Below are 11,879 nucleotides of genomic sequence, written 5' to 3'. Positions count from 1 at the left end.
TGTCACAACAATTGCAGTTGCAGAGGACTGAACTCATACCTTGCTTCCTCGATTGTAAATGTAAGCTTTTGCAAAATACAAGTAAGCAGCCAGTTCTATTACACTAAGTCCAGCAAGCAGCCAATAAAAGTAATCAAGATGTGCCCGATTCAGATTGTTGGCAAACCAACTATCTCCACCATCCCTACCAGTTGCTTTCTCAATGGCAGAGATAAGGAAGCTGCTTAGAAAACTTCCCACGCCAAAGATGCTTAGGTAGAGGCTAAGACCCACACTCCTCAATTCGTTTGGGACCTGATCATAGAAGAACTCTTGCAAACCAACCATTGTGAAAACATCAGCAATCCCAAACAAGACATATTGAGGAACCAACCACCATATGCTCATTGGGACTGTCTGTTTTGGCAAATCAACTAACCCATATTCTTGAACAGTTTTGAGCCTCATCATCTCAACTAGAGCTGCAATGGCCATGGATATAGCAGATAGAAGCATCCCAGTTCCAATTCTCTGCAGCATTGTGATGCCAGAGGGTTTCTTACTGAAAGCTCTTGCTATGGGCACAAAAATGCGGTCATATATGGGAATAAAGACAACAATGGCAAGGCTAATAAAGGATTGAAGAGCAGCGGCCGGTACGTCAAAGCCTGGCACAATTGTTCTCTCCATTGTAGCTCCTTGCTTGGTGAAGAAAGTCGAGGACTGGGCAAACACAATAGCATACACCAAGCTTGTCATCCATATTGGGATAAGCATAAGAATTGCTTTTGCTTCTTCAACCTCGCTGATGCTACACACCTTCCCATCTTCCTTAGAACCGTCTGGTGTAAGCAATGCTTTGTTGAGGAACCTACCAAATCAGAGAATTAAAATCACTATTAGAGATGAGTTTTGATGTAAACAAGCAATTATAAAGTTGTTTTGGCAAGTTAGCTGACGCAGCACTGGTTGGAAATGCACACTGATAGTAAAAGAAATCTCACACGCTCAAAGACACCAAGTTATGGAGTCTCGCCAAAGCAGATAAAGAGCTCTCATCTCGATGAGATATAATAATTTTGAATACTTTCAGTGATTAATCATCCATAATGTTACATCACCGTATATAATCCCGCCAACTTATTAGACAAAACACACTAGGCGTAAACAATGAAAACAGAGTAATCGTGAACAGAATAAAGACTCAAAGAATAAAACCTGTGATAACATAAGACTATCATCACCAACAGACTTCTTATGGCATCACAGCGCATCACTAACAGACCTCATACTGCTTAATCGTGAACTTGATGGCTTGGAGATGGTGATCCGAACTCTTGTTGACAAGACACACTAACTTATTCAACTGTTGGTAGTTTGGCTGAAACACTACTGGTTATGTAACACCGACTCTGTCATTAGCTGTCATTGGTTTACCCACATGAAGAGCAAGAGTTCTCCAATACTTACAAATCTAGTAGGGTGATCTGAGTTATTTAGTTAGTAATATTAATGGAAGTTTCTTTTGTATCATAATAAGGAGTCCACCTCAAAGAGTTAGGCTGAGTGGCCTTGGCTTGCATTAAACCATCACAGAAAGTGCATATAGGTTTGAATTCTATGGTTCGCCCCTTTGGGGGCCACCCCAATTGCATGGTGCCCATGAGAAATGGGAGACTGCTACAAGGATGCCAGAGTACCCTAATAGTTAGGAATCACAGCAAGCTAGCATGATTAGTTTAAGCAAATGATATAGCATGGATTGCTCAACATCCTGACCATAACTTCTTCTCAATAATGAAGCATCTCAAAACTGCATGACAGTGAAAAGGAGCAAATAAAATAATGGTAAATAATGCCCTTCCAGCATATAGTAATGCAAATAGTTGGAAGAATAAATCCAAAATTGTTCATATTTCAAAAGAATGTCAACAAAAACAAAAGCATGCTTCACTACAAATACACAGGAGCTGGACTCATATTAGGTGCCATGAGTAAAAATAAATCCAAAATTGTCCATATCGCATGTACCTTTTATGTTTATGTTCTTTAATCAATAAAACAATGCTGAAAGTTATTTGTCTTACTTGAATTCTTCTGAGTTATGGTGCGGCAGGGTTCCACGAGCTTCCTCTTCAATAGCTATTGCTGAAGGAGTGGTTCTCCGATTCTTAACTGCAGCAACAAACACCCGACCAATTCTCACAAACGGGCTTTCCTCCTCCCCTTGGATGCTATACCGATAAGTCCTAGTTCCAAGCAAGAAAATAAATAGTGCAACCACCATCGTGACACAAGGGATTCCAAAACCAAGACCCCAACTAAGGTTGTCTTGTATATAGTTCAAGAATGAAAGTGATACTAAGCCACCTGCACACATACAAAAATACCACCAGTTGAAGAATGAGCTTTTGGCTTTGCACTCTTCTGGATCTTGCCCATCAAATTGATCTGCTCCAAAAGCTTGAACACAAGGCTTATGCCCCCCTTGCCCAAGTGCTACTAGGTACAGAGAGAAGAAGAATAAGATTACTTGGGCTTGAGGAGGAGAACATGGAATAAGTTTACTGGTGTCTTTGCAGCCAGATGAGCTGACAGAAGGAAACATTGACGACAGAGTCAACAAGCCAAGTCCCTGTGATTCAAACACGGTTAGAGTTTAAAAACAAAACCCTGAGGGATCAGCATCTTCCAAATTTCCTAGAGTAATTTCACCATGGAGTTCTTAAAATGCTAACAATCACATAATTAGGATTCTGTCAGCATACAACTTAGACAGAGATAATAAATGAAGGATCTGTAAATACTTAAATAACAAAATCTTAAACATTTATTTAAAACACTTCAAAATTACAAGGAAAAGTCTTGGGGTCCTATAACTTTTACTTCAACCCATTACAAACTGACAGTTTATTGGTTCAAATCCAATAATTGGTAGAACATATTAGAAACCATTAACTCTAGTATCTAATAAGTTTTTCTACTCACCTTCCTTTATTGATTTTGTATCCTATCAATAACAATCAAATTTAATTGTTTAGTTGGTGACATAATAAGCGTAGAACTTGTCAACCATACACTCTCAATGAAATGATTAAGCAAAAAATGACTTTTCAATTTAATTAGTTAGTCATCAGTTCACTAATTATGGTAAGTTTATCAAGGATTGTACTTCAAATATTTTCCTTAAATATGGTAAGGATTTCTAATGTGGTAAGCCAATTTGTAAGGGACTCATAATAAAAATTCTAGTACCTAAAAACACTCGAATTAGAAACCAGTGAAATGAACAGAGATAGAAACAAGCTAACCAAATTTTATTATAAATAGTAATAACAACAAAGGGAAAAGTCAAAAATTCCAATTAAACGCTGTAAAAAATTAATGTCCCAATAATTAAAAATAATAATAATAATAATAGCAAGAGACGGACCAGAATGTAGATGAGAGAAGCGACGACGATGGTGCGATAGCGGCCGAGAAAGGAGTCGGCCACGAACGCACCCAGAAGCGGAAGCAACGACGCCGTTCCGGACCAGACGTTCACGTTCTGGGCCGCGGTGGCCGTTGACTGTCCCAGCGGCCCAGTCAAGTACGTTATGAGGTTGGAAGCGATCCCGTAGTACGCGAACCTCTCCGCCACTTCCACACCTGAAACGCACACGTGTCAAACAATCAAATTAAAAAAAAAAAAAAAAAAAAAAAATTCCTCGTTTGCTTTTATTAATTATTAGTGCGACGATTTTGTTGAGTTGGATCGGGTGCGAGTGCTACCTATGATGAAGGATGCAGATCTCCAGCGGCCGGAGCTGGATCGAAGGACCAGACGGCCTTTGTAGTCAACGGCACCATCGACGGTTTCCAACAGCAGCGGAGTTTGGACGGCCGTAGACACGGACATTTCTTTAGTTTCCAACGTTTGCCCCTTGCTTCGAACGTTCAGTTTGACGGCGATACTGGCCGCGAGTTGGTTGGTGGCGGCTGGGTTTCACTGTTCACGACTTGCATGTCAATTTCAATTGAACCTTTGCTCAGATCATGTCCACAAAAGGAGAGCTCTAAAGGATTTAATTCTTTTTTTCTTTTTCTTTTTGTTTTTATGAGTTTGTTTGGGTTTGCCATTTTTTTCTATTGTACTAAACTGAATTCATTATTGCGAATATTGAATAGAAAAAAGAGTTGAGATTATAATTGGGTTGTTTGAACAATATAAAATATAAGGTAAAGTTTACATACCCCTCAAACTATCACTCAATTAAGTTGTTTGAACAATATAAAATATAAGATAAAGTCTACATACCCCTCAAACTACCACTCAATTAATAATACCTCTAAACTTTCAATTGTAAGAGATTGTCATAATTGAAAGTTTGGGGAATCCTTTAAAAAAAAAAAAAAAAAAAAAAGTTTGGGGGATATTGTCGATTAGATGGTAGTTTGAAGAGTATGTAGACTTTCTCCTAAAATAAAATAATAAAAAATAATATATTACAAAAATAATAATAATAATAATAATAATAATAATAATAATTTGGGGGTGGCCCACCACCCATATATATTTTTTAATTTTTTTAATTTTCTTGATTTTTAAAATTTTTATTTAATGTTTTTTATTAGTTTAGTTGAAATTTTTTTGAATAAAATTGAAAAAATTTTGAGTTGAGTTAAGTGTTAGTAGTGTCAAATCAACTAAAAAATAGAAAAAAGTTGAGAAGAATTAAAAAGAATTATCTTCCCAAATATGTATATATTTTTTTATTTTTTGGGTTAAATACTTTTTTGCCTTTTGTGATTTAACAATTTTATTTTTTGTCTTCTAAGAATTAGTTTTTATTACAGGAGGTACTTCGAGTTTACATAAAAATAAAAATGGTACCTCCGTTTAAATTTCGTTCAAAATTTGACAAAAAATTACGTCAACACCATTAAAAAATCAACACGTGTCCATATATTAATTAAAAATATAAAATAAAAAATTTTAAAATTATAAATATTATAAATTGAAAAAAAAAAAAAAAAAATTCAGGGAAAAGGCGAGCCACCCCTTTGGACAACATGGGGATGGGGGTGGCTCTAAGTTTGGCATGTAATATTGTAATATTCAATGCCAATGAGCCACTGTCATCTTATGGGTGCAACTTTGGCAAATTTTCTATTCGGTTTGACGACTCCCTTGTATATTTGAATGCGTAACTTATAAGATGTCCATTCCGGTGGCCTACTAGTAATTACAAAAGTACCAGTTTTTTTTTTTCTTTCTAATAAATTGAGTTGGGTAAATTGTTCTTATCGAGGATGGTAGAGTTTTACCAAATTAGCTCATCATATATCAATCAGCGAGAGAAGTGCTCAAATTAGAGAGTAATTCTCACCACTATTTCATTCAGTCATTCTGGTAACGTAAAAGGGAATGTTAGGGACGTGCTATGAATACTATAGTGGGTCATATCATGTCGTTTACGCTACTTAAATGCAAAAGAAATCAATCATTTCTAAATGGTTGTCATAGGGAAACGGGCATCGTAATCACAAATCACTTTTTTTTTTACATGTTTACACAAAAAGGGAGAAGAATTCGAACTAGTGATCTCTGTTTCATAAGGCGTGATCTCCAGTCAATTAAGTTATCTCTTGGGGACCACAAATCACTTGTAAAACGGCAAAAATTGCATTTTGTGTTTGACAATTAAAAAATTCTGCTGTCCCATATTTATTTTTTTACTAATTATGTTAAAGTAGCACGAAAGTGGATAGTGTATTAATCAGTAAAAACCTCCTTCCTGGTGGGTTGCCAACAAATAGAATTTTTGTAGAGGTCTGGGCATAGCATTTCTCTATATCCTCTCGTTTAGGAGTTGCCATATGAAAGTGATTATATGTAACAACAAAACTAAGTTTAGGCCTTTTATAGGGCACCTCGGATTTACAAGGAAAAAAAAAATGTGTGCAAGGTTTATTAATAAATTTTGTCATAGTGTTGGCCTCACCCTGACTATGTTAATAATTTATTAGGTGTATGTTATTACCATCTGTAGAAACTGATATATGACACTAATAAGATCTTTAAAAATTATGGAGTCAATGTTAGTTTGTTAAAACATTTATGTAAATGTCATTATTTTCTAAAATTCCTTATTTATATAATTTAAAGTATTTTATTTCCCCTTGTCAATTGGGGTGCATATTTAAAAATCTCTCTAAATAGAACATTCAAATAAAATGACTTTTCTGTGCTTTGTTTGACCTTTGTTGTTTCAATTTTCCGTATAGGATAGACCCATATATTCCTAACTTCGTTTTCTATGGTGCTGAGCATAATTCAGACGGATTCCAAGCACTTTCATGGAGTGGAAAGAGACCTGGAACAAAACTTTGCGGTTGCAGCTAATGCAAGCCGCGACGCACTTGATGGATTCAACCATCTAGAGTAAGAATACTCTTCAGAACATTAATCTAGACAAGCTTCTAACGAAACTATAAAGATTAAGTAGAAAAAAAAAAAAAAAAAAAAAAAAAAAAGGGAAGAAGAAAGGATTTTCTTCACAATCAGGGAGACTTAAATGAAAAAAAAAAAATGGAAAAATGATTCCTTACATAAATACAAAGTCTGAAGCTCAACTGGATTGTGAAAATCTTAAAATAACAACACAAAAACAACATAAAGCAGGATAACAAAAGCTCAAAAGACAGCAGCTGAAGTGGAGGAAAGATTGCACGGTGCATGAGGTCCACTCGTTGGAGTGTGTGGTCCATGCTCCGACACATGGTTGTCGGGGTGCGGAGTGGAAAGGGGAACCTGGAAGCCGAGATGACAGTGAGGTTGGCGGAGTGGTGCGTTTCAGACCAGAGTTGGTGGAGAAAATTTGACTTTGAAAAAATTAATTTTTGAGGCTCTACAAATCCGGCCTGCAACACGATGAAAGAGACAACCTGTGAGGGTTGTGAAGTGACAGGCGAGGGAGGGAGATTGCTGCTGTTGTTTCATGAGAATCGGAGATAAATCGTCAGAGACGATAAATTAATCTAGAAAAAAATCTAGAGAGAAATGAGTTATCCCTAAAAGAGATAAACTCAAAAGGAAAGAAGGCCAAAAACTATTAAAGGAGGGAGGAAGAGGGAGACCATAAGGTTTACCCTCCTCCTCAAACTTGGGCGGCGGCTGGGTTTTCTTCAGGAGAGAGGAGAGTGTTTTAAGGTTTTTGGTTGTTTGTTTTGAGCTTAATATCAAAGAGTTATATTGATATGCTTAGTATGGTGTTTCTTTGAAGAACTTTTAATCCTCACAATCAACTAATCATTAAAAAGAGAAGGGAAATAAAAAAATCAATTAATCATTATTTCAAAACAATAATATTACTTGTCACACCCATTTATCATACCAATAGACATGACAAACGGTATGGAATAAGCATGATAAATTGATGTGAAAAGTAGCATTCTTCCCTCCAAAATACTATGTTTCCTCTTAAAAGGGCATCAAATTAAGGGGTTCAATTTCTTTTCCTCAACCCCTTTTTTTTTAATCCACAAATCCCCTCATCCAATGGGAGTGTACAAATTCATACATTAAAAAAAGCCTGCTCTAGAAGGGTATACACACGGATTGTTGGAGGCTTTGAAGTTCTAATAGAATGATGATTACACAGTATATTTACAAACAGATACACTTGGTTAACCTTTCAATAGAAGCCTTCCATCCCATATGCTGCTGGCCTCTTGCAAGGATTATACTGCATGCTACTTAACCCCCCATATATTTGCATACTACTTACAACTAGTTGAAGTGAAAGCAAGATGATGACTGAATCTACATTGTACTTCGCCTATTGCCTATTATAAATGTAAGATTTTGCACAACACAAGAAGGCAGCCAATGCGACTGCACTGATTCCTGCAAGTAACAAGTAAAAGTAATCAAGATGTGCCTTGTTAAGATTGTTAGCAAACCAACCATCTCGGCCATCCCCACCGGTTGCTTCGTCAATGAAAGAGATTAGAAAGCTGCTTAAAAGGTTCCCAATGCCAATAACACTTAGGTAGAGGGCTAGACCCACACTCCTTAAATCAGTTGGGACCTGATCATAGAAGAACTCTTGGAGGCCAACCATTGTGAAAACATCAGCAGTTCCAAACACGACATATTGAGGAACCAACCACCACACACTCATTGGAACAGTCACACCTGGTATATCAACCAGCCCATATTCTTGAGCAGTTTTCAGCCTTTTCATTTCAACCAGAGCTGCAATTACCATGCTAAAGACAGATATAAGCATTCCAGTTCCGATTCTCTGTAACATCGTGATGCCTGAGGGTTTCTTGGTGAAAGCCCTAGCAATAGGAACAGCAATGCGGTCATATATGGGAATGAGGAGTAAAATGCACAGGCCGACAGAACATTGCAGTGAAGCAGCTGGTATCTTAAAGCCGGGAAAAATTGTTCTGTCCATGGTAGCACCTTGCTTGGTAAAGAAAGTTGGAATCTGTGCAAACACAATACCGTATCCCAAGCTTGTAACCCATATGGGAACAAGCCCAAGAACTGCCTTTGCTTCTTCAACCTCACTAAAAGTACAAACCTTGCCAGCTTCTTTTGAACCATCTGCGGCCAGCAATGCTTTATTAAGGAACCTGCCACGTTGGAGGATCCAAATTGCTCTATATGAGGAGTTTTGGACTAAGTACGCAATTAAGAGTTGTTTTAGCAACTCACCTTCCTTTTTTTTTTTTTTTTTTTACAAAAAGAGAGCAAGAGTAGTCAATAGTTGGGGATCATAATATGATAGAAGTTCCTAATAGTGTTATTTTCCCATTTCTTTGGGTAAGCAGAAGTTCCTTGTCTACTGCAATACTATACCATAGGTGCAAGTGGTTTTCAGTTGGTGATATATAAGGGATTCCTTAGGTGTCATCTTCGACAGTAATTATTCCTAAAGGAAGCATCTAAATGTCCCAAGGTAATGGAATTGGAGCAGTGAAGGCAATAACACATTTGTGTAGCATCTATGATACAGTATACCTTGCCCTAATCACAGATTAAAATTCAAATAATTAAATGAATTTGATTTATATTCCAAGTGAGTGTCAAAGGGAAATGAGTTATCCTCCATGAAATGCTACATAAAAATAAAGCAAACTCGTTTTAGATGCCTCATGAAAAATGGTTAGTTTTTCCTTCTCCTTTTCCTTTTGATATATCCATATAAGATGAAAAGCATTGTTCTTACTTGAATTGGTGAGAGTTATGGTGTGGCAGGGTTCCACGAGCTTCCTCTTCAAAAGCTATTGCCGAAGGAGTAGTCCGCCAATTTCTAACTGCGGTTACAAACACCCAACCGATTCTCAGAAATGGGTTTTCCTCATCCCCTTTAGTACTATACCGGTAAGTCCTGGTACCAAGCAAGAAAACAACCAACGCAGCAAACATCGCCAGACAAGGGATTCCAAATCCCAGAGCCCAGCTAAGGTTGTCTTGCACATAGGTTAGGACCAAAATTGTAACTGCAGCGCCCCCATATACGCCAAGATACCACCAATTGAAGAATGAGCTTTTGGCTTTGCACTCCTCTGGATGTTGCCCATCAAACTGATCGGCTCCAAAAGCCTGAACACAAGGCTTGTGTCCACCTGCCCCAACGGCCACAAGATATAGAGATGCAAAGAACAAGCTTACTTGGAGCTGATTTGAAGAACCTAACGAAATGTTGGTGTTTACATGCTCAGAAGTGGTGCCGGTAGGAAGCATAGCCGACAGAGTCAACAAGCCTAGTCCCTGTGATCATCATCCTAACCCATGTCAACAAGGCATTCCTCCCAATGTTGGTGTCTAATAGGGTTTTAGTTGTAAGTTTGAATTCATTCTAAATTTGAGACCTCCAATGTTTATTAACATTTCCATCAAATAAATAACGGAATAAAAATGTTAGGGGTACTAAATTTGTTTACTAAGAAAGGCTTACCAAACTAATGCGTAGCTCGAACAAAACAATTAATTACGATAAATGTATCGGATACTAATAAATGACAATTTGGTAAGCCTCTCTCTTGGTAAAAAATTTAGTATTCCTAGCATTTCTCGTAAAAGTACTTTTTTTTTTTCCCTTTATTTATTTATTTTTATATATTTTTTTTAATTAAGAGATTAAAATTTAAGCCGTTTAATTTAAAATAATTAAACTCTAAAAGAATAGCAATTTATACGATTCAGTGACGCAGAGAGAGAGAGAGAGAGACGCGCCAGGATGTAGATGAGAGAGGCAAAGACGATAGTGCGGTAGCGCCCGAGAAAAGAATCGGCCACGAATGCCCCCAAAAGCGGAAGCAACGTCGCCGTTCCGGACCACACGTTGACGCTCTCGGCCGCCGTGGCCGTGGACTGGCCGAGCGGCCCAGTGAGGTACGTTATGAGGTTGCAGCTGATCCCATAGTACGCGAACCTCTCCGCCACTTCCACACCTAATTTGCAAGTGACTAATACTCAAACGCCAAAAAAAAAAAAAAAAAAATTCCCTCATTTGCTTATGAGTTAGGTTCGGTGCGAGTGTTTACCTATGACGAAGGATGCAGATCTCCAGCCGCCGGATCTGGATCGCAAGACCGGACGGCCTTTGTAGTCGACGGCGCCATCGACGGTGCCTAATAGCAGTGGGGCTTTGATCGTAGAGACGGCCATTTCTTCTTTGAGACCAACCACACGCCGCAACTAAGTGTAACTGTGCAAGATAATAAGATATCTCGTAAACATTAACTTTTTGTTTCCTTTTCCTATTTTGTTATTTCGTTTGCGTGTGCTGACAAAATTGAAATATTGCCCCCCCATCGAGGAAACAATTTATGTAGGGTCGGTCATGGACCCGACTACTGGGCCTTTCAATAGGTTCGATATTGATAGTGGGCCTTCACAATGGATCTGGGCCATACTATAGGCTTCAGTCGAGATTAAAGCAAACACCTATATATATATATAAAATTTTATTTTATTTTTATTTGAAAAAATATTTTAATGTGATATTAAGGTGAGTAGTGTTTTTTTATGAGGTGCATATTTGAATTTTTTTTTTTTTTTTAAAAAAAAAAAGTGTTTAGTATTTTGAATTATTTGTTAATGGTTTTAAAAAAGCTTTCTTTTTTTTTTTTTTTTTTTTGAAAAGAAAAAAAGAATTCTGTCAGTTGTGTTAAACTCAAAACACAAAATACTTTTCAAATACTCTAAAAAAAAAACACCTTTTATTGTTTTCCGGTCAGTGGTATTAAATTCAAAGAGTTCTATTGATATGCTTATTATGGTGTTCCTTTGAAGAATTCTAAATCCTAACAATCAATTATTCACTATATAATTGCTCAAAAAAAAACAACAACAACAACAGCCACCAATAAACAATCAATTAATCATTATTCCAAAAGAATGTTACTTTTCGTACCAATTTATCATACTAGCTGATATGACATGTTTTAAATAGATGTTATCTATTTAAATAAACAAAATGAAAATCACTTAAAACACGTCATGTCAATTGGTATAAAATGTAAGTTGAGGTTTGAATATGAAGAGTATCATTATTCCCTCCAAAATACTTTGTTCCCTCTTAAAAGAGCATCAAATCAAGGGATTCCACTTCTTTTCCTCAACCCTTTTTTATTTCTCCACAAATTCCCTCATCCAATCGGAGTGTACAAATTCATACAATAAACAAAGCCTGCTCTAGATGGGTATACACACGGATTGTTGGAGGCTTTGAATTTCTAATAGAATGATGATTACACAGTATATTTACGAATAGATACACTTGGCTAACCTTTCAATAGAAGCCTCCCATCCCATATGCTGCTTGCCTCTTCCAAGGATTATAGTGCAGCCTCCATATATCTGCATACTACTTACAACAAATTGAAGTGAAAGG

General features: G+C 37.0%; 2 protein-coding genes across 4 annotated transcripts; both read right to left on the bottom strand.

Annotated features, from left to right (window-relative positions):
- Nucleotides 1-28: 28 nt before the first annotated feature.
- Nucleotides 29-4,071, bottom strand: LOC132189191 (protein NRT1/ PTR FAMILY 5.10). 2 transcript variants are annotated; one of them, XM_088510662.1, is made up of 5 exons: nt 3,754-4,071; nt 3,413-3,630; nt 2,067-2,614; nt 1,528-1,680; nt 29-850 (listed from the first exon to the last, which is right to left on the bottom strand). In XM_088510662.1, the coding sequence occupies exons 1-5, from the start codon at nt 3,878-3,880 to the stop codon at nt 34-36; spliced, it is 1,863 nt and encodes a 620-aa protein (XP_088366788.1). In that variant the 5' UTR covers nt 3,881-4,071; the 3' UTR covers nt 29-33. The 2 variants fall into 2 exon arrangements, with proteins under 2 accessions (XP_088366788.1, XP_059459772.2); XM_059603789.2 differs by lacking the exon at nt 1,528-1,680 and having other exon boundaries at nt 3,754-4,069.
- A 3,225-nt stretch (nt 4,072-7,296) lies between these two features.
- Nucleotides 7,297-11,865, bottom strand: LOC132190547 (protein NRT1/ PTR FAMILY 5.10-like). Of its 2 annotated transcripts, none has more exons than XM_088510535.1 (5): nt 11,775-11,865; nt 10,528-10,691; nt 10,217-10,434; nt 9,207-9,751; nt 7,297-8,637 (listed from the first exon to the last, which is right to left on the bottom strand). In XM_088510535.1, exons 2-5 carry the CDS (start codon nt 10,649-10,651, stop codon nt 7,803-7,805), a joined length of 1,722 nt encoding a protein of 573 aa, XP_088366661.1. In that variant the 5' UTR covers nt 10,652-10,691; nt 11,775-11,865; the 3' UTR covers nt 7,297-7,802. The 2 variants fall into 2 exon arrangements, with proteins under 2 accessions (XP_088366661.1, XP_088366662.1); XM_088510536.1 differs by having other exon boundaries at nt 7,297-8,610.
- Nucleotides 11,866-11,879: the final 14 nt, after the last annotated feature.

The sequence above is a fragment of the Corylus avellana genome, chromosome 9, assembly GCF_965113065.1.
Source record: "Corylus avellana chromosome 9, dhCorAvel1.hap1.2, whole genome shotgun sequence".
Taxonomy (NCBI): Eukaryota; Viridiplantae; Streptophyta; class Magnoliopsida; order Fagales; family Betulaceae; genus Corylus; species Corylus avellana.
Note: the sequence above shows the minus strand (reverse complement) of the source record. Positions and strands in the feature narration are given on the sequence as shown.